Raw genomic sequence first — 22,562 nt, 5'->3', positions numbered from 1 at the left:
TATCAACAGTTTGTTACTACACTGATAATACTTGCACAGTCATGTGGGTGTGTAAGTGATAAAAATTGGGCCCCTTAGTACAAAGCTGTCCTGTGGTCGTGGAAACTGCAGTCCTCTTCTGATAGGCAGTTATAAGAGCAAGTCTCTTATTCCTTCTCCCACTCCGCTCTCACAAAGCCATATCCATATCAACATTGGCTTGGATGTGTGCCATCAAGCAGGTTGTTCCTCTGAAACACTTAAATCAATGTGAGGTTTGTTAATTTTGGGCTTGCTAGGCCCTCACACTGTCAGTGTTAAAGCAGCCTGAGGAGAGCAGATGGGCTGAAGGAGGAAAAAAGAAGTTCTTGCTGAGCTGAGTGAGGAAAGGAAAGAAATGGTGCTCCCAGAAGATGACATAGGAAGCAGAACATACCATAAGCACAAATTAGGAAAAGGCCACACAACCTATTCCCCACTTTTTCAAGTAGGACTACAACAATATCTCCAATGGTCTGAGATAGTCATGTTCTTCTTTGAACCTCGTTTGTCCTGACCAACCTGTGCTATGTTGTACAGGCTACTGTCTCAAGGATAAGATCAGTTCATGCTACTGAATCATTATGGGTGTATCTGCTGCAAGGAGTCTGGAAAGTTGTTTAATGCATTTCCTTTTAGAAGTTTTCCTATCACTTTACACTTACTAGGTTAAGAGTAAGACCATGAGAAATAAAAGTATGCCCACTTTTCTAAGAAAAAAGAGACACTGAAGGAGGAAGATTTTCAGTGTTAAGTGTGTTTCAGTGTTAGGTTAAATTTTCAGTGTGTTAAGAATAAATGCTTTATGGCAATCCTGTCAATCATTCTATCCTAGTCTGTTGGCTCCACTTTGTTCCTCTTCCCCCTCAGTAATATTGCAGGAACAGTTTTCAATGGTCTTCGTGTTTCTTCTTTCTGTTTTCTTGCCCACATGGTCTTCTCCTGTCTTTCCAATTTTCTACTATCAAATCTTTGCCAGCATCCTTTTCTGTCTGAGAGTGGGCACCCAAAATAAAGTAAAGGTCTGCTTGAACTAAGCAGGAAGCAGCAGACAGAAGAAGAGAACCACAGCACCTTTCATTTCCCTTGTCACTCACTTTGTTTTCCTTCTTGGTTGATAAAATACATTTTGTACAATTACCACATAAGAATGGTTCCTATGCCATGCTTGTTTCATACATCTTGCTTAACAGCTGGTGTAAGTTCATTGACCTTCAAACCATTCTTTCCATCTTGACCTTTTGCAGATCTTCATTGCCTTTTCTTGTTATTTTGTCGTGTCAGTGTGGTGTTTGTGTTGATTTATCCCTCATTTTTATTAATGTCTCTGTCTACAAATTCCATCATAGCTTTCTTTCTCTGCTGCTTATAGAAGCAGTGTTTGATGCTACTTGGAGATATCTTAAGCTATAGAAGGAAAGGGAATCTTAGTGCAGTTATTTTTACAGTTGTTCACAGCTCTTGTTAATAGAACTAAAAGCTTGGTAAGATACTTGTGACTCTTTCAAGTTGAGCTGATCTGCTGATATGCTGGTACATAGGCCTGTCTGGGCAACAGATTGGATAGATGCCCCGGAGCAATATATATATTATATATATATATATGGTTTGGGTTTTTTCCTTTTTTGGCTGTTGGGTTTTTTTGTTTGGCTTGGTTTTGTTTTGTTTTGTTTTGTTTTTTTGTGTTGCCATTCAAAATTTTTCCCTAAAGGAGGGCTTAAACCTGGTTCAACCAGAGCATGGAGTTTGCAATACATATTAGAGAAACTTTAGAAAAGTTTCTAGTTTCTGTCATAAAAGAGATGATTTCTTCCACTTCTCCTCACTTCAGACATTGGTAAAACCAGAGCAATCTACCCTGCACGTGTCCTTCTGGGCAGCAAATGCATAACCAGAGCTTCCAACAAGGTCATGTACTTGGAGTTGTCCTGATTTCCTACCTCCTGGGATGCAGAACATCTCACTGAGCAGCAACCAGGAGATTAAATTGTAGGCCACGAAGTTTGTGAAATAACTGCAGTGGGATTTTAGATCCTTCTGTCTGGTGAATAAGTTTTTCCCTCTTTTATTGTGGTCCCCCTGCAGGCTGCAGGACCGCAGGCAGCAAGCAGCTGGTGCATAACATTATTATAGAATGCTTATGATTTCACAAGTGTGATGCTTCATGACATCATCTAACTGGCTGACTGCATGGGAGGTCATCATTCTTGAATCCTGTCTTAGTAAAATGGCAGAAGGAAATGCAGAAACTCTCATGGATCCTACTTGCTCTACTCTTGCATGTCTGTCTCTCAGAGCTCTGTGGAAAAGTTGCCATTTCCATGCCAAAGTAATCTGGTGAAATGTTGGGAAAATGGAACCGCATGGAACAATTTTCTGTTAGGTCAGTATGAATTGTGTCTGATCTTCACCACATTCCTGGATAAATGAATTGATTTATACTCCTCTATCTCTAAAGCTGAATTTGGCTTTTGTCCTGATGCCTCTGGTATCCTTAATGTTTTTTGGGAGGAAGGGTCAGTTAATAAACTAAATCTCAGTTCTTAGTTTTAGATGCTTTCAGGTTGACACTTGGGGTGAGGTTGTATTAATCGGATGGCTGAGTTAACTCTGCTTGATCCAAGAAAATATAACAGATGTTGGAAAGGTGGAGGCATGGATAGAACAAGAATCTCTGGTGTGAATCTATTGACATTTCAGGTCTGTATGTAGCCTGTAGATAGGATGATGTTTCTTCCTCATAAACTACTGTTTGTTAGGAATTAATAGGGCTCTAAAGCAAATCTAGACTTCAGTTAATTTTGGTGGCAAGGGAATACTTCATCTTTGCATTTTAACTTGTACTCTCCACTGGTCTCTGGGCAATGGAGTGGAAGCCAGGAAGGGAGGAAGAGCAAAAGCACATCAGTCATTCACTTTTATAAATAGTAATTTTGGGTTTTTTTCCTGATACTTCTGCAGTAATTAGTCTGGGAGGTAGCCAGGCAGCCTCTTTGGATTTTATGTATCCAGCCTTGTAGGATTTATTCTAGACTTGAAGGATTTTTGCTACAAAGTGTGATGTTTTATTTAGAACACGCTTCCTTGCAATACAAGCTGTCATACAGCGTGTCTGGCATCAGAGCAAGTTGGCCAGAAACATTCTGCTGCAAACCATGTGAGCCACCAGATGATGCTGCTGTTCTCCTGGGTGAACTCCTTAGTGGTCAAGTGGAAGTTCATGAGAAGTGACTAAAAGTTGTACCTTTTTATAATGTATGAAGGAGGGGGGTGGAAGAAGTTGCTATGCTTTGAAGACTGTTTTCAAGCATGAGAACTCCATTTTTAGCTGATATGTCATTTACTCGGTGCCCTTCTGGATAAAATACACTTTCCTCCGTATGTAAAGTGAGCTGGTTAAGGATGGACACACTATAGGCAGAGACAAGACAAGACAATACTTTAATTTCTGTTGAATTTAGGCATCTGATTACATTTCTAGAAGTTTATGGTATTCTGGGTTGTGGAGAGCTTGCTCTATTTTTTACCTTTGTATTTATTATCAGAAATAGAATTATTAGTATCCAGCAAAGTCTTCACCAGTGACCTGAAGTGACTTCATATTGTTTTGTTCTTTCTTTCCATCTTTCAAAATTGTAGTAGAGCAGAGCTAAAAGAAATTGGAAAAAGCAGATTATTGTCACAGTTCTGCATGTAAAGTGCGTCTGTATGCATGAAATTTTCCTTTGCTGGATTTCTGGGATTTAGTTTGCTTTGAACAGTCAGGTAGAGAACCCCAGCCTTTTTCTTTTAAAGGGCAGAGATCTACAGTGAAAGGTGGAGATGCTTCAACATTGCTGAGTTCTGATTTGACATTAACCTTCATCAAACTGTGGGTTGTCACTGAGCCAAAATCTGCAGAGGAATTATAGCAGGTAGCCTGAATTGAGTGGTGTTAGAGGTAACTTGCCATGTGAGATTTGACAAGTAAGTTCTCTTGAACCCAAATACAATGCTACATGACTCTCTCTTATGAGAACTTTAAGACCCTCTTGATCCTTCCTTATATTTGTAATGCCTTGAAGAGGCAGTAATGGACTGAAATGCAAAGTTAGAACTACAAAATTAGAGGCTTTTAAAGCACTCTTCTGTAGCTTGAGAGAAGCTGGGGGTTTTGTGCCCTCTGACTCCCCAACTCTGTGGATTTTAACCTTTTATTCAGGCCTCTTTTTATTGCTTAATTGTGTGGTGTGTGCTTATGCTCACAGGACTAAAATTCAGTTAAATTTTACTTCATATGTAGCCTTGCTCTCACTCTCCTAGTGAAATACAGAAATGTAAAATGTCAATGTGTGATGGAGATTAGAAGTGGAAAAAATTTTATTACCTGTGACAGTGTGACTGAAGTCAAGTCTTGCTTATTAGGGTAATCAGTCAAGTGTGACATTTTGTTCCAAGATTTTCCTCTAAAGAATGCTTGACAGGCTGTTGAATACAGCCTGATCTTGGGCACATGGAAATGAAAATACCCTTCTGTACTGAGATGGGGAGCTAAGCTCACACAAAACAGGCATCCACTTTTGATCTCTAAGGTGAGTCCTGCCAGTAGCTGCATTCATTGGAGACAGTCAAAGCCACTTCTGAGCCAACATAAAACTTTTGAACTGCATGGAACAGGTGACCTGTTCTTGAGAGCTTTTCTAGCAATGGAGCTGTTTCCCAGATGTCCTCTGAGTTGGAGAGGTCTGAGCAGTGTTGTTGCTATAACATTCAAAGACCTGTAAATTATTATGCTGTAATTGGCATGAAGATCCTTTGTTTTTACTAGTTTGTTTAATACACTTCAAGTGATTTTTATGCCACCTTTGGGCATGAATGCAAGATGGAAGATGCAAGTAGGTATGTGTCTATTCCATGGGATAGCTGGATAAACAGTACTTAGAATGGCTTACTAAACTGGGACCCTAGAGTTGGGGTTTTATTTGTATTTGGGCTTTTTGAGTGTTGTGTGTTTGTCATTGGCATGACTCCTGTAGACTCTCATTCTTGAATTGCAGGACCATAATATTACTTGTTTATGGTCAAATTTCATGGTGGAGGCTTTTGGTGGGAGTGGTAGGGAGAGATGAGAGAGGGAATGATTTTATTCCATCCTAAAGGTAAGCTTGTTTCTTGGGAAGCATTGCAAAGTATACTGAGAAGTGGGTAGCTTTTAACTGGTGAAATAGCAGGCACTTGGGCACCCTGTCAATGTAATCTCTATAGCACTACAGTACTAAGTGTATTTGGGTATAACATGGGATATTTGAGATCGCCCTGTGAGAGTGACTGTGGGTGGAGCAGAGAATCAAAGGCTTGAAACCTCATATCTCTGAGCAACCTGTGCCACTGCCTGACTGTCCTCTCGGGAAAAAATTTTGCCTCATATCTAGGCTGAGCCTCTCCTGTTTAAGTTTGTGCCTGTTGTTTTTCCCCTTCCTGTCCTGCACTGCTGTAAAGACTCCATCTCTTGACTTTTCAATGACATCCCCACAGGCACTGGAGGTGCTGTTGTGTCCCTCCAAAGCTGTCCCTGCCTGGAGCTGAACAAGGTCATCTCCCCCAGCCTCACCCCCATCATGCCAGTGGCCTCTGCTTAACTCTCTTAAATTTGTTGGTGTCTTTTGTGTATTGCTGGGGCCTCAAACTAGGCAGTGTCTAAATATGGCCCAGAGTGCCGAGCAGAGGAAGATAATCTCTTCCCTCAATCTACTTACTGGCTCTGCTTGTGTTTGTGCAGCCCAGAGTGCTGTAGTCTGTCTTTGCATCCTGCTGGCTTCCAGCCAGCTTGCTATCCTCCAGGACCTCAAGGGATGTTTCATAATGTGTATCAGCTATTCTTCCCTTTTCCAATTCTAGTTATCTTACATTGGTGTTTGAGATACAGAAGCACTAACATTCCCATCAGCAAAAGAAAAAGGAATGTACAGTAGCAAAACACTTTTTGTGACATAAGGCTCAAGCCTATTGTCCCTCCGAAATAAATAAATGTAGGCTTTCAAGGTGAATAGGTGTAGATGCCAACCCAGGATACCACTGGAAAGAAAAGTGGCAACCTGAAATCAACATTATGGTGGTGGCATTCAGAAGAACATACTTTAACACATACTTTCAACTGCAACAACTAAAAGTAAATTACTTGGTTTGGGTTTTTGGTTTTTTTTTGGTAATCTAATGATCCACATAAATAAAGTATTATATCCAGCCTGCTCACATTAATGCTTCTGATTATTTTTCTTCAGCACACCCATTCTTTCTTTATAATTGGAATATACATTTTAAAGTGTTTGCAATATGCCAGGTTGCAAATACCCACTAGCTTGCAAAACAGAGATTATGAAAGGAACTACTTTGGGTTTATATTTTACTCTGAAAGTATGGTGATTTATATTAAATAACACAACTTTTCCCAGCAGCTGTATCTGCAGCTTTATTGAAGACAAACAAAGCCAACCCTCAGCTTTAGCTAAAGAGGTGACGTTTAAGGCTTTCTCTTGATTTCTTTAAGCCTCCAGCAACTGTTACCCTTTCAGATTGATGCATGTTTTGCTATGCAACTGAAAAGATCATAGAGTCACAAGAAATTCACATAGTTGAGGTTTATTTAAGGAAAGCTTCATTTATATTTTGAGACAGATCTTGCAATAGTTTTGCTGTTGTATGTGATTATAGTAGTACTGCTTCTCTTCCAAGAAAAGCTGTGGTTAGTTTTAGGAGGGGAAGCTGCTGTCTAGTGTAAGATAAACTGGATGAAACAATTGGCAATGAATGGGTACGTGGGTGTGTTGTTGGAGGGAGTAGGAAGCTGCTTTGGGGAAGTGATGAAATGGGATAAAATCCTGCAAGCTGAGAAGGTGAACATTTGGGAAACCCAGACTTCATCCTCACCCCATCATTCTCAATATAGAGCCTTAGAACATGTATAAGTCCCTTCATGTCAAAGAGCAAACTTCAAACACCGACTCTAGAGGCTTTCTGTAGTTGTAGGTTCAAGCTACCTCTAAGGAGTTAATGGAAGATTGCTAACAAAGTCAAATCTATTGTCTTTAGACTTTTATCAGCTGCATGACTTAAAATCACGAAAAGCTGAAAAGCTATCTACAGAAGAAAAGAATCTTGAGGATTCCTTAGTGAGAAAATGTGCGTATAGTATGAAGCTGGAACATTTTCTTAAGCCATAAAAATGCCCACAGCTACAGGTTCACATGAGTGAAACCATGTAAAAGCACAAACTCAGGCTCTGAGCAGTGGGTGGATGCTGTGGCCAACTGGCTGCTCCCCAGCACCGGCTGGCTCTGGGTGTCGTGCTGTCAAGTCTTCAGAATTTTGTATTTCTGTCTATCCGATTCATAACTGCTGACAACTTCTCAATTGAATTTATAATTGTTGTGCCCTTTCTTTCAACAAACTCATAAACATTTATTAACAAGATTATCATTTGTAGAGGAGAATCTTTTTCTCATGTCTTTCTTTCCTGCAAGTGGACTTTGAAAGCCTTCCTGATTTGTAGACATCCAGCTTGGTGAGGAAGGTCTTTCCTAAAGACAACAGGAGGCTGGAAGTCAAGTCCTTCTCCCTAAATAAAAATGGGTATGTGACTTTTTTGTTTGGGTTGGATTTTTTTCTAAGCACACCTGACAGCAAATGAGTCTTTTTGTAAATTCTGAATTGTTGATAGAACGTATCATTCAAAGCTAGGGCTGTTTTTCCTGCTCACTGAGATGCTACAACAACCTCACTGGAAGTAAAGTTTCACTTATGAGAAATCTATTACATTTTGAGATGAAAAGAGATTGGTAGAAATTAGGTCTTCTGGCTCTACAGGTTTATAAATAGTTGAACTTAGCTGTAAAGTGTGGTAATAATCTTTTTTAAGAGTTTAAATACTGTTTTCTTCACAGAAAATCTTTACTGAACTCCTCTAGAGGATCACTTATGGAGGTATATGGAAGCAGGAAATGCTGCCCTCCAGTTCTACTTGTTTAAAGATGACTGCAAAATCTCACCTGATGCAATTTCTCAGTTTATCGTGGGTGTAAATAGCTTAATGCCATCTGTATATGTGTGTTCACAGAAGTGAATTGTTGCAAGAACCACAGAGCATAGTGTTGATTTCTGTCCCTGTACTTAGCAGATGACAGCATTTAGAAATGCTGTCTGCTATACACAAAAATTAAATTTTTACCTTATGAACCAAGACAGCAGCATAGATTCCCTGTACTTTTGTTTGAGCTGGAAGTCTTGCCTCTAGATATTAGAGTCCTCTTGTTAATAGAGTCAGGTAGGATTTGATTGCTTTGTGCCCCTGTGAAGGAAACTGCTTTTGAGGCCATGGCCTTCAAATGGACCCAGTTATTAGCTGGGTTTGTACTGTAGGGAACTGGCTGTTGAACTTGCACATGAACTCTCTCTCCATGCTGAAGGGCTTTGATATTGACTTCTATGGCATCAGGTCTTCAGCTGTAAAATTTCTTTCTGTAGACTTCTCCACATGCAGTTTAATAAAAAAGGAGAGAGCAAGGAAAATTTATTCTTGTAATTTCAAACGTGGGCTTTTGAAGACACCCAAAATAGGCACTTTAACCACTTGTCATGCTTGTTGTGTCATTTAGCTTTTCTTTTATTTTTTTTTTCAATCAACTGCCTTTCTTTCAGTGGTCTCTGAACAGCTACAATGATGCTCTAATTTTGAATGAGCATTGAAAACAGATTTGTAGTTTATAATTGGCTGGTGCTGGTAACTATGCTTGAAGAGATAGTATCTTGAAGCTCCTACCATGCCATGAGCCATTTCTGGAGTTGGGACAAGAGGAATTTCTCTTCACTTTAAAGCAGTAATAATGAAGCAGCATAATTTTCGTCAAGAACCTTGGTCAGAATCAAGAAGGAGCTGACCTCAGAGGCTGAGATTAGCATGCACTTTTAGAGGGGGTTGATTTGACAGCTTCTGGCACTTCTGGTGTGTTCCTTGCACTGATGCCCTTATGGGTCAAATATTGTGGTGGAGCTTCCTTTGTTCAAGTTGATGTTAAAATGCTGAGACTCAGCTGTGAGAATCTTTCACAAACGATATCTTTTAAACAGCAAATTATTAGACTGGAGAGGGGGAGCAGGTTACATCCCCTCCAGTTTTTGCCTATCTCCTGTGCTCACTGCCACAGAAGACCTATCAAAAGCTGTAGCAGGAAGTGTTTGGAGCCTGCCTCTTGTGTTCATTAATGAACCGGAGTTAGCATCTCTCTGCCCTTGCAAGCAGGTGTCACTGCAGCCAGCACCAATTACTGCTGTATTCAGGGGACAGCAACATGATTCAGCCAGTCAAAAACAATATAAATGAAATAAGCTTTCACAGTTCAGGGATTATATATTTTTAGCAAGCTGTATGTGATATAATCCAACAAGATAGCTGTATTTTTCTGAACTTAAATACTTGTTCTGTTCCTGTCATCAGGCAATAGCACAATATAAAACTTGCAAGTTACACAGAGGAAAGAATATGAGAACATGGTAGGGTAAGAAGAAGATTTTTATCCCGTCATTGCTGATAGGTCTTGCAGAAGAAAATAGGTTTGAAGTTCTCTAGATTTCTAAATTTGTGACAAAAGAGATTTCTTAAGGTCTTCTGTACTTTTCAGCATGCAGTGCTAAGGAAGAATGGGTTCTTAAGTGATTTTTAACATCAGAACTTGAATTCAGGCCTTTGTGTGTGGTTTGTACCAGTACAGAGCTTGAAACCATGATCTTGTTCCCTCTAAGTGTTGGATTAGGTTGTCCTGATAGCAGTTGTCCCTGTGTAGCAGTGTCCCATTTTTTAGCAGCAAATAAAAATGTTTTACTGCCTTTTACAGGACATGAAGTACAGTAATTTGAGAAGTCTGCATCTTTTAGTCAAGTATCACTTGTACATAAATACTTAATTTTAGAAACTTAAAGTAAAGAGGTGGTGACTGGGGAGAGTCTGCAGTACACAGGCAGGGTTGTATTTATGAAGTCTCTTCATTAATTCTTCCTGTTCTCCTCTGCTGGAACTATGTGGTAATCATAATGAGCATTAACCATAGGACACAAGGTCACAGAACCAATGGGCAGCCTGGTCAAGTGTATTATAGGAACTCTGAATTCAATAAGTGTTTGGACAATGCTCTCACATATGTGGTGTGACTCTTGGGATGTTCTGCACAGGACCAGGAGTTGGACTTGATAATCCTTGTTGGTCCAACTCAGTATATTTTATTATTCTATTATATGTATTATGCAAATTCTGGTGAAGAGAAGACTTCCAACAGCAGAGTGAACTGAGTGTCTCTTGAAGTTGCTGCTTGGGAGTTGCTGTGAACCAAGAAGAAGAGCACAAGAAGCATTTGAAAATGTCTAGATACTTCTTCAAGCTTTCTCACTCATTTCTGCATTCTCATTCAAGATTTTTACTTCTCTGAAAAAAGACATGGGTAGCATAGTCTGGTCAAAGTATGTGCTCAGGGTGAAGTGTGAGCACCTTATGATTTTTCATTTTGTTTTTATTGACATGAGATTTTTTTCTTAATATATTTCCCTTGTATTTTGTTTCAAGAGCAATTTTAAAAAACTGAAGTATCCCCCTTTTTTTTTCCTGTCTGTAAAAAAGTCGCAATTCTATTTCTACAGCACTAATATCCCCTGCGAAGAAGAGGTCATCAGTGATCAATATATTACGGCTCTAGCAGCACAAACGAAACCATCACCATGAAACACTTCCTGAGGTAACTGTTCTGTATTTTCTCAAAAGTGTTGAATTATTCTAATTACTTTTATGCTGCAGTGAGCTAAGTGGTTTAATTGTTACAAGTATTACGGAAGGTGTAAACTAGTTTATACTAGACTACTTTCTGTTCACCTAGATTTCACTATTTAATTAAAGCTATTTTAATTTAAATTTTCTTTTTCTGTTCTTTATAGAAGCAGAGAATGTGGGAACTGTCTTGTGGGATAGGAGCAGTGATGTTTCAAATCAGTAGTGCCTGATGTGTCAGGGGAAAAGAGAAGAAATAATAGCATAGAACAGTGCTTGGAAAATATCAGGTTTTTTCGTTTCTTGTCCACTGTCTGGATTTTTGGAGTGTTGTCTGTGAAAGCAGAGATGCTTGCTGAAGATGTGCAAGTGTTTTTGAAGCTGATCATGCCTAATTTGCAGGAGAAATGTCAATTACTTGCTCCCACATATGACTTGCAGTTGTTCCTCTATAAACTAATTATAGAATGGGGGACTTGCAGACAACAGACGTAGGTGCAGAAAGCCCATGTTGTATTTGTTCCTTAGTCAGTGGAGGGAGTTGAGCACTTCTCAAAACTAATACAGATCAAGAGCTCATTTGTGTATAAACCAAAGAAATCATATTCTGTCTGTATGGGAGGCACCTTTTCAAGAGGACTAAAACATATGCTTCTGTATAGAGCATCTGTCACTCTATTTTTCTCCCTTTTTAGACTGTTTATAGCAAAGAAGCTTACACACTATGGATATCAGCATCATTACCTCTAGGTTGATCATGTGTAATGATTTTGCTGCCAAGACAGACATAGCTAAAGCATTTCTGTGGAGTGTTTGGGCCAGCTTCCTCATCTTGAACCAGCTGCAAAAAGGGCTCTGTAAGAAGGACATAGACAGATTAAAAGTATAAAGCAACTAACTATTTGTTTGCTAACATCCACAAAATGCAGCCAAGGCTGAATTGAGCCTTAATTTAAACATTAGTGTGCTCACCACCTGACAGGCATCAGCCAGGAGGGAAAGAGTTGACCCATGCAGCTCTGTGGCCCAGGTACTAGGTGATCACAAGTCTTCCACCAATTCAATTTGTACTGGTCCAGTGACTGAAAAGTTCACACCTAGCCTGACTAACATCCCTGCACTGTTTTTTCCCTTTACAATTTTGTAACACCTCATGTCAGAGCCTTTGTTCTGGAATCCTGCTGATTATTTCCTTCTCAACACTCCTGCCTCTATAATTTTTACCTTTTTTTCTCTATACAGACTTGTTCAGCAGCCTGACCCAAGGTCACAAATTGATGCCATATGCAGTTTGGTTCATGAGTCCCTCATAACATGAACTCTACCATTCTGTGAGAAGGATGGGAGCCTTTGGGATTGCAGAGGGTGTTACACTTGCCCCCATAATGATCTAGTATTTTCTGTACGTAAAGTAATTTTGCTCTCTCCTCATGGAGAAGCTGAGCTGATGACAACTTCTAAGCTGCCAGCTGTCTTCCTGTTAAACTGTCTGTTCTGCTCACCTTTGCTCTCCTGGCCCCTTGATGATTTTCTCCATGCTGGATTAAGAGTGCTATTTTGAATATGTGGGTTCCTGAGGCTGTCATGGAGAAGCTACCTTCTACTTCTCTTCATGTTTTTCCTGAAGTCAGTGAATCCTAAAAGACTTGAAAAGTCTCAGTGGTGCTAGATTCTCTTAAGGTAGACCTTCTGAAAAAGAGTTGTCTATCTAAACAGGACAGTCTAGGACTTTGTTATGGAAAGTCCATTATTCCAAATGCTGAACAGAAAGCTGGATTAAGGGATGGCGGGGGAGGAGAGTACAGAGCACCAAAAATATGAACACAGTGTTGAAATAGGAAACCTATTTCTATTTACTTAAAGGCATCTGGATTTTCTTATATTATGTTAAACCTTTGACATGAACTGATAAGAGAACTACCCTCCCCATATTCTGTAAATGTAGAAGAAAGCCAGAGAGACTAAGAAGCAAAAACCCTCCAAGGAAAGCACTTACTGGGCAGAGTGAGTTCTGCTCTAGGTGTTGCAACCTGCAGTTGCAGGTTTGTGTGATGAGGAATAAGTGAAGTGTGGAACTGCAGGGACATATATGTGCAAGACAAGGTTATTAAGCCTTCCAGCTTGGAAATGGGTTGGAAAAGAAGTTAATCTATATTGTGTCCCCATGTTTGTCTGTTACCAATAGCAGCACCACCTGGGAGCTTAAATCATCCTTAGCTGTTTGTGAAGATCAATGCAGGGTTGAAATGTGGAATTCTTATTTCAGGGACAGCTCAGTGGCGCAGTGTTTTCCTTGTTGCATGCATGGGACAGACACCAGAATAGCTGATGCTGATGGCATAGATTACCTCTGTGGTTAAAACCAATGAGTTTATTCTGCACAAACTGCAAGTCATTTTGTTGATTGCAATGTGGAAGTTGCCATAAAACAGATGTCAAGAGGAACAGGCTTTCATCTCTGAAGTTATGATAACCTTGACCTTGCTTTCTAAGTGGTGACAATATTTTACCTCTAGCAACTTCATGCACCAGGTACTCACGTGGAGACCCAAGGAGGACTTTGAAGAGTGGATTTCAAATCCAGCTTGTTGTTTAGTGAGGTTGAAAGACAGCTCTGGAAATCATCAAGTCCTTTCCCACTGCTCAGAACAGGGTCAGCTATAGCAGGTTGCTCAGGGCTGCATCCAGACACATTTTGAGCACCTGTAAGGATGGAGATTCTGCAGCCTCCCTGAAAAACCCGTTCCATTTCTTTAGAATCATAGAATTTCTTAGATCCTTTTAAGATCATTCAATCCAAGCATTAGCTCAGCATAGTCAAGTGTACCACTAAACCATGTCACCTGAATGCCACATCTATGTTTCCTTTAAGTATCTCCAGGGATGGCGATTTCACCACCTCCCTGGGTAGCCTGTTTCAATGCTTGACAATTATTTTTGTGAAGAAAGTTTTAAGAAGTTTAAGAAGTTTTAAGTGAAAAAATTTGCAATCTAAATCTTTCCTGGCACAAAATGAAGCTGCTTTCTCTTGTGCTGGGAGAAGAGAATTACCTTGACCTGGTTGCACCCTCCTGTCAGGCAGTTGCAGAGAGTGACGAGTTCCCCCTGAGCCTCCTTTTCTCCAGGCTGAACACCCCCAGCTCCCTCAGCTGCTCCTCACAGCACTTGTGCTCCAGACCCTTCCCCAGCTCCGTTGCCCTTCCCTGGACACGCTCCAGCCCCTCAATGTCTCTCTTGCACTGAGGGGCCCAGAACTGAGCACAGGATTGGAGCTGTGGCCTCAGCAGTGCTGGGTACAGGGGGATGGTCGCTGCCCTGCTCCTGCTGGCCACAGCCTGGCTGATCCAGGCCAGGATGCCATCGGCCTTCTGGGCCACCTGGGCACACCCTGGATCATGTTCAGCTGCTGTTTGCCAGCACCTCCAGGTCCTGTTCTGCCAAGCAGCTTTCCAGCCACTGCCCCCAGCCTGCAGCACTACCTGGGGTTGTTGTGGCCCCAGTGCAGGACCTGGCACTTGGCTTTGTTAGACCTCATGCAATTGGCCCTGGCCCTGTGATCCAGCCTGTCCAGATCCCTCTGCAGGGCCTTCCTACCTGTAGTAGATCATCACTCCCACACAACTTGAATGGAGAAAGAGTCTATCTATTAAACAGTCCAGTAGTTGGAGTAACCCTAAATCTCTAAATTTAGACTCTTATGTTCATATTTCCAGTTCAAGGCAGTGTTCAAATGAAAATAGTTGGTCTTTTCTTTTTCAGCTTGTCTGATATGAATTATTTCTGACATCTGAAATATTACTTATGGAAAAATAAAACTGTTTCTCACTTAAATACCTAATCTTTCAGGGCTTTCTTGTTTTGTTGCAAAGCAGTTCTGAGAAGTCTGTCAGCAACACTTCTACTTTGACTGCAATTTATCTTAAATGTCTGAAATAATAACAACTTGGAGAACCAACTGTAGTAGACAGGTTTTTTTCAGTAAATCCTAGAAATCTGACATCTTCTCTTGCTCTACTGCAAAGCAAGCTGTAAGCTCTAACAGATTTTAAGTGTACTGGAGTCATCAGATAAGATGAAAATCAAATCAGCAAACAGCAAGAGCAGTGAATGTGTGGAAAGTTGCTGTTAAAAACTGTTTATATGTCTTCGCCAGTGGCCACAGTGAGTTGCTCCTAAGTCTAAATGGGGAGATAAGGTGGATTTCAGTTGTCATGTCTGCAAAGGCACAGAATGAAAGCAATTTCTTGTGTTTTAAAGGAGGTAGTAGCTGGTCTGCCTGTGGCAAAAATGGTGATTGGTACCTCACTTCTTGGTTGACCTTGTATACACACTGTAAATTATGCACATAAACCAAAGACAGTCAAGTTAATGAGCTCCTACCAGGGTTGTATCACTTGCTTACTCACCCATTTGGACAGCTGATCAGCCATGACTAGTGTGTCCTTGACTACTTCTCAAACAGTAATTAGAATTCTCAGAAAGGAAATACTGATATGTAATGCACTGTTATCTAAGATTAGTATGTCCTTCAGGAAAAAATAGTTGTGTAAAAATCTTCAGAATCCATAGAACCTAAAACACGACGCACAGAAAAGAAAATGATGTGTAAGTATGCTCAGTGACTTTTATTTCATTCTTTTAAACTAGTGGGTTTGGGGTGGTGAGGGGGTTTTTTTTTTTTGGTTTGGTTTTGTTTTAGATTTGGGTTTAGGGTTTTGGGGTTGGGATTTGTTTTGTGTTTGGGGTTTTTTTGGTAGGGCTGGGCATTTTGGCTTGCTTGTTTGAGTTTTTTTTTGGTTTGTTTTGTTTTGTTTTGTTTTGGGAGTTTGCTTGCTTTCCCCCCAGTTTTAAGTCCAGTAACCAGCACTGAGTATCTAGATGAAGCTTTCATTTTACCTGGAGTACGTATGTTTGTTACTAGCTCTGAAAATACTGAGATTTTGAAATTACTGAGGAAGGGAATAAGCACCTTCTTTTTTATTAGTTTCAGAATTGTTGCACAGTAATTAATCTCTACTTCCCTTCAGGAGGTACTTCATGTTGCATCAGACATACATCTTGAAATTTAGCTGAACAGATTACACAAGAAGGAGCTCCACAGAAATATTAGGCAACTCCGAAAGTTTTGCACGATTTTGCTTCTGACAGTTTATCATGGAGAAGGCTGTGCTTATCTCCTAGAGGCAGTCACCTTTAAATAAAAAGCCAGATTTCATGAAAATGTGGTGTCATACTGTCACTGGAGAGAGATGTAGATTCTAATAGCCATTGCATTTGCCATTTTAATCACACTGTTCCAGCATTGTGATGGGCTAGTTGAGAGCAAACCTGGAAACCCCTTGTTGAAAACCAGTTATGTCCTTCCCTTTGCAGTGCTGGGGTGTGAAGCAATGTGCTCAGCGCTCTTGGCTGGTTGCTGCCACGTGCTTTCATTCCCCAGGCAGAGCAGCACCTGCTGTGGAAAATAGAAGCACTGTCCCTGCTGCAGCAGTACTCTTACTCTGTCGTGGCTTTGGCTCCACATTTCTCCCTGTCTTGCAAGGATCTGAGCAATTGTAGAAACCCTTTCTTTGTCTTCTTTGTCATAGAAGAGAGCTCTCCAGAATCTCTTAAGCCCCATTATTGCTGATAGAGATTGGTTGCTTCATTGGTTTTGTCATGCAGCATCCTTGGCAAGGGAACTGAATGTTGATTTGACGTCTTATTATGCAGTTTTTTCTTTATTTTACTTGAATAAATGTTCATATGAAGTGTTTCCATGCATGTATAAACACAAATATGCAGGTCTATACAGCTGCTTGGAATGCAGGAGGGGAAAGGAACTTGGATTGAAATAGGAAAGAATAGAGTGTGAGTCCCTGAGGAACACCTTCATTTCTGTCATACTTCTGTGCTTAGACCAGACCTCACCTCTGAGGATCTGAAATAATGCTGTGCATGACCACATAAACTATTTTCTGTGCTGAGAAATCTGCAAAGGCAAGCAGGTGGGGAAAAACTCACAAAACAAGCAAAGAATAACAAACTAAAAAAAAAAAAAAAAAAAAAAAAAAGCAGAGCACAGAGGATATTGAGTGGAGAGGAGGTTTGGAATTTAACTCTAAAACAAGCCAGAAATTAATGCCACTGTGCCGCAGTCGAAGCACATGGCTGTGCCTTTGGGGGGTTCCTGTTCATCATATGCTGTGCTTTGTTTTACAGCACAGGGGCTACCATAAAACCTGCCTTGCATAATCACTAGTGTGCTTTTATTACAGGATTTCTGCAAGCAAGAATTCCCTTTTATAAACAGCTTGTGATACTTTTTATGTCTTTCATGTTACAAATGGAAGGTTTCAACTATTGTAAACTTGAGATGGATGAGTGGTAGAAAACTGAAGGTACCCACAAAGGCTAACTTTCTTCTATAAAAGCTACCTAGTTAAAATTAGTGTGTGTTTGGTTTATTAGTAATAGCTGCTAAGCATATTTTAGTGATTCACAGGGGTAGTGTTTGTGTGCTGTACTGTCTTGTTTTTAGTAGATGCATTTTTATTAGTCTTTGTGAAAACCACAGCCAAAGCAGAACTTTGGTGGAGAAAGTGGTTGCAATTATGTGGTCACAGCTCTATCCCTTTTAGAGTTTTTCCTTCAATTTGCAGATCTGTCATTGAGCCTAAGGCAAAAATATGTAATTCAAATGCACCTGATACCTTCCCTCCTCTAAGTCCCCCCTCCTCTTATCGACAGCACACAGTATTCAATTATCTACAATATAGTACTCAAAACGTTTTTAATGGAATGGATTGTCTTGTTTTAGCATTGGAGGCAGCTAAGTATAAGCATGAACTTTCTTAAAGGATGTGTGGTTTTTGCAGGAGCTGTCTTTCTCATGAGAGGGAAATTTTGCATGGGCTGTTAACAGGAAGTTAAATGAGTCTTTCCTCTCATCTTCCATATAAATGAGCTCTCTGTATTTTTTTTTTTTGCTCTAAAAGAGACCTAACATTCAGAAACAAAGCAGACCAAAAGAAAACAACTCTAATTTCTAGTACAAATATATGATGAAAATTCAGGACTCTGTTTTACCATACTCCACCTTCCGGTTTGGTGTTTTCCTGTGCTTTTAGCCCGAATACAGAGCTGAGTTGTGCTGATGAAACTAAGGAATGGCTATAGGTTATATTTGAATTCCTCTTCTTGGTCTAGTGGAATGTGTCCCTGCCCATGACAGGGGGGTTTGGAACAAGATAGTCTTTAAGGTCTCTTCCAGCCCAAATCATTCTGTGTTGATTCTGTTATTCTACTTCTGACTGCTGGAAACTTAAAGAATGGCTGCTTGCCTGGTGATGGCCTTGACTCCTGGTACCTGGTGTTGTTCTTAATACTGAAGGTGATAACCTGCTGTGGAGCACCAATTAACTCCTCACAGTAGTGTGTTCTGGCATGTCTTGGGTCAGGGGTGAGGGAGTACCCAAATACTTTGATATCAGCACCTGAAACTTTTTTCTTGTCTAAAACTTGGTTCCATTATGGGACTGATTCCTCATTCTTTAGGTGTCAATTTGTTTCTAAAATAGAGGCTTCCTGTTGAATAAAATCAAGGAGGTTTTCTGCATGCAGGCATTTGGGAGTACTAAGTGAATTAACTGAAAGTCTAAAGATAAAGTGGATGCTTTTAAAGCATTTTAAATACTTGTGTGGATGCTTTCCATTTAGACATAAAAGGTCTTTAGTTCCCATAACTTAATCCCCCTTCAAAAATGATTGAGCTGAAGCCAACATAAAGCAGATTAAACTCCTGTGTGGACCTTAACACACCTTAATTCATCTTTCCTGCTTTGAACATCCTTCTACACCATGCCCTTCAGGAAGTTTTTTAGGAAGTGATGGAGCTCCTCAAGCTTTACATACATACATATACATATTTATAACTGATTTGAGTATCTGGAATTCAGTGTTTTGAAATAATCACTGCAATCTATTGAAAAGGATAGTAGAGTCTCCTAAAAAACAACTGTCCTTTGAAAGCATCAACAACAGAAAATAATGGTGAATATGCATACACACAGACTTAGACCATAATGGACTAAATTATTTGTGAATATTTATTGGCAAGCTAGCATATCAAAGTTGTATTGATGTTTTCCTATAATGTAATCACAGATTATGATCGCAGAGAGATTGAGATAGGAAGACACCTGTAGATGCCATCTAATCCATCCCCCTGTTGTAGCAGAACCACCTGTAGCCAAGGACCATGTCCAAATGGCAATGTTCCTACTGCTAGTTCTTTCCGGTTTGTCTTTTATGAGATGTGTTTCTGAACCCAAGGGTTGTGGGTGGATCCTCTTCATCCCAGGAGGTTGACAGATAGTTGGGTGATGTGGCAGGATCTCTGCCATCATAGCCATAGAAACAAGAAAGATAAATTATTTCCGAATAAGTTGTTTCCCATTAAAATATGGGTTTGGGGTGTGTTATATAATTGTGGTAGCAATATGTGGGCTTTGGTAGCAGGTGTAATGCTAACCAAGTTTAAAATTGAGTGGTTTTCATGTACGCAGCCTTTTTCAGGCTTTTGTAGGATCCCAGTTGAGCCTGGAAGGGACCTTAGCAGGTCTCCAGTTCAACCTCCCTCTCACCGAGGTCAGACTGGGTTGCTCAGGGCTTCTTCCAGTCAAGGATTTTTAAAAAACTGAGAAAAGAGACTGCACAGCCTCCCTGGGCAACCTACTGTTGCTGTCCTCGAGGGAAAAAGCTTCTCCTTGCAAGGCTGATTCTCTTGTGTTTCAGCTTAGAGCTGTTGTCCCTTGTCTACTGGCCTTGCAGGATCATTGAGAGCCCAGCTCTGTTTGCTTCAACTCTTCCCACAAGCACTGGGGGCTGCTGTTAGATCCCCCCCGAATCTTTGCTTCAGGTGGAACAAGCCCAGCTCTCCCAACCTCTCTTCACAGGGTTTGTGCTCCAGCCCTACCAGCTTCACTGAAATACATCCAGTTTGTCAAAGTCTTTCTTCTGTTGCTGGGACTCAAAACTAGTTGCAGTAGCTACATAAGGGCTTTCTTGGCTTACTGTCAGTTCTGTACTTTGAGAAATTATGTGGCATCAGTGCTATGTAACAGCTGGTCTTGGGAAGAACTGGCAGTCCTCAAGACCAAAGTCTATATTATAAGAACCTAAAGGTTCTTAAACACCTTTTCTTCTGCAAGGGGAGAAGCTTTGATTGCCTTAGTTTTCCTTCTTAGGGACATGACATGAGTGCTGTCAGGATGTCAAGTTTGTCAGGATAACCAAGCATTCTGCTTGCAGCAGGTTGTTGCTGAGGCAAAACTAAGCCAGGATGTGATGTCTTCCTGGATTCTCAGCATCCATTATATCAGGGTGAGCTGTACTCCCTTCTCATGTAGTCCTGTTTCCCCAAAGCATAGGAACTATACAGCCTTTTCCACAAGTACTCTTTTAAAACTCTGGAGTTTACTTATTCAGTGCTTCTTGCTGTGGTGCTTTTTGTGGGGGGTGTTTTGTTGGCTAATACTAAAAAGCCCAATTTAACATTTACTGGCATAAATGTTTGTAGTGTAATTGCTGCTTTTGCTCTGAAGTTGCCTTTAGGCAATGGGAATTTGGGATGGGGAAGTACTTTCTGTTTGGGTGGTGAACAAGTTGAAACAAACCCTGCTCCAGACTCTTATTTTCAAGGTTCTTCTTTTGCCAGGATGTTTGTCCAGGTATGCCTGTACTTCTACTGCAAATGCTTGTGGCGCTGCCTGAAGTTTGTGGTCAGGAAACTAACAGGTCAATGTGAATTGCAAAGGATCTGTTACAATACCAAACCTGGAGCTGCCAGAACTATGAAAATAGGTAACTGCAATATACTTAGTTCTACATGCCTTTGTAACTTTCTGTATATGCTAAAAGTTATATCTTGTTACTAGAAATTAGTTATTAAATTGATCCAATGTAAACATGCTTGTCTGATATGATGCTTTTGAATACTTCCCTTACAGAGGCATCCCTGAAAGGTTCAAAAAGTAAGGTGAGTGAAAGATCTCATTATTCACCTTTTCTGTGATGTCCTGTGCTGTTGGTTTGTTCAGTCTGGTATTTGCTCACCCCAACAAGTCACTTTAAGGTTTGATATGATTTTACATTTTCCATTGAAGAGGTTTTGTGTCTGCAATAGCAGTTGATCTTGCAAAGTTGGGTAGAGTGTTCTCTCTTCCAGGGACAAGGTCCGCTGTGGCAATGATGGAATCAAAGGAACAATTTGCCATGGTGGAGCTCATGAGAGTGAAGTGTTGTAATTTAGGGGTTCTTGGTTTGTTTCTTCATACTGTCTCAGAATATCTGTAATCTGCAGTCAGTTGCTTGCAAATTTAGAAAAGTCGGGTTTTGTCTGGAAAGCAACTTTCCTGACTTTGTTCCCTCTTTTCCTTTTAAATACATTGATGGAGAAAATCCTCATTCACTTCATCCTTTTACTGTACCAGTGGTTGTGCTAACTGGAGTTGTTCCCTAAGGCATTTTTGTGTATATGTTAAATAACATCCTTCAAGCCTTTACACTTTCTGTCACAAGAGTCAGTGATATTGAAAACCTGGCCTCACCATTAACAAAAATGAAGTCATTTAGCTCTTAGTTCAGCATAGTAGTTCCAAATGTATTTCTAGCACAAACAGAAAGGCAAAAACTTGGATTTAAGTAATTGTGAAGTTTGAGACAAAGCACAAGAAAATTCAACCTCTTAAATTTTCAGATGGCATTTTGGTTTTTGAATAGTGAACTTCTGGGGGCATTTCTACAAACAGCAATTGCATATGAAAGAAACGAAGGAATGTTTTGCTGTGTTACTGCAGCATGTTGGGAGAGGGAATGTCAAATGAAGGCTGTCAATTCCAGTGTAATTAGGTGGATGGTCTGAAGCTGCTTCTTGGTCTGCACTGAGGCCTTTGATCATCTTCACTGACAGCCACCACAGAAATGTGATAAACTGACTACAAGAGCGAAGGCACTCGAGCTCTTAGCGGGCAAGGGCTCTGAAATGAGTCAGAAGGGTTGAATTATTTGGAAAGATATGTACAGATGTTGAGTTGGGTCTTCTGGGCTCTTAATGCAGAAGCTTTCAGGTATCAAATTTACCACTGTTACCTTCTGTTGAGTATAGCTTCTGTAGGAATTAATATGTGTTTAAAACTTCTTTTTAGCGGCTGCAAACATCAGTAAATGTTCACCCTGATGCTATTGAAAAAACGATAGATGACATTATGGAGCTGAAAAGGATTAATCCAGATATAAATCCACAGTAAGTTCATAGTTTCCTTACAGAGCAAGTGGGAATTACTGATTTCCTCAGTTCTTGGTTCCATGGAGAATTTGTTCTCTATAGTTATTGTGGTACAGAAGTTGAAGATGAATTCTGTCTCTCAGCATAAAATTCTAATTTTAACTTCGCTGTTAAAAAACTGATGTAAAAATGAATGATTTTTATGGTGACTTAATAAGCAAGTCCTGAGTCTTTTATCTACCTGATTCTGTCTTAGTTTATTGTCAATGCATGGATTTATGGGGGTCACTTCCCCAGAGATAAAACACCACCAAACCACAGTCCTGGCAGGGACAGTGATAGCTTCTTACAAAGGCTGTATGCTGCCTTTTGAGTAGGGAAGGAACCATCTTGTTTTAGCTGATACAGATATATGCTGCTTTGCATTTTAAAACTGCCTTTAATTATCCAAACAGAAGCTTTAACAATACAACTAATATTTATTATTGTAAG

At 40.2% G+C, this 22,562-nt stretch overlaps 1 protein-coding gene across 3 annotated transcripts in view; it reads left to right on the top strand.

Moving 5' to 3' along the window:
* ELMOD1 (ELMO domain containing 1) overlaps positions 1-22,562 on the top strand; it is a 42,525-nt gene that overhangs the window by 4,540 nt on the left and 15,423 nt on the right. For all 3 annotated transcript variants that reach the window (XM_030945476.1, XM_030945497.1, XM_030945487.1), the window contains exons 2-5: positions 10,681-10,775; positions 20,502-20,647; positions 20,794-20,822; positions 21,991-22,088. In XM_030945476.1, coding sequence (XP_030801336.1) covers positions 10,759-10,775; positions 20,502-20,647; positions 20,794-20,822; positions 21,991-22,088 — 290 coding nt within the window. In that variant the 5' untranslated portion in view covers positions 10,681-10,758. The remainder of the gene's footprint in view (positions 1-10,680; positions 10,776-20,501; positions 20,648-20,793; positions 20,823-21,990; positions 22,089-22,562) is intronic.

Source organism: Camarhynchus parvulus, chromosome 1, assembly GCF_901933205.1.
Source record: "Camarhynchus parvulus chromosome 1, STF_HiC, whole genome shotgun sequence".
Taxonomy (NCBI): Eukaryota; Metazoa; Chordata; class Aves; order Passeriformes; family Thraupidae; genus Camarhynchus; species Camarhynchus parvulus.
The sequence above is the reverse complement of the archived record's forward strand: the minus strand, read 5'-3'. Positions and strand labels throughout refer to the sequence as shown.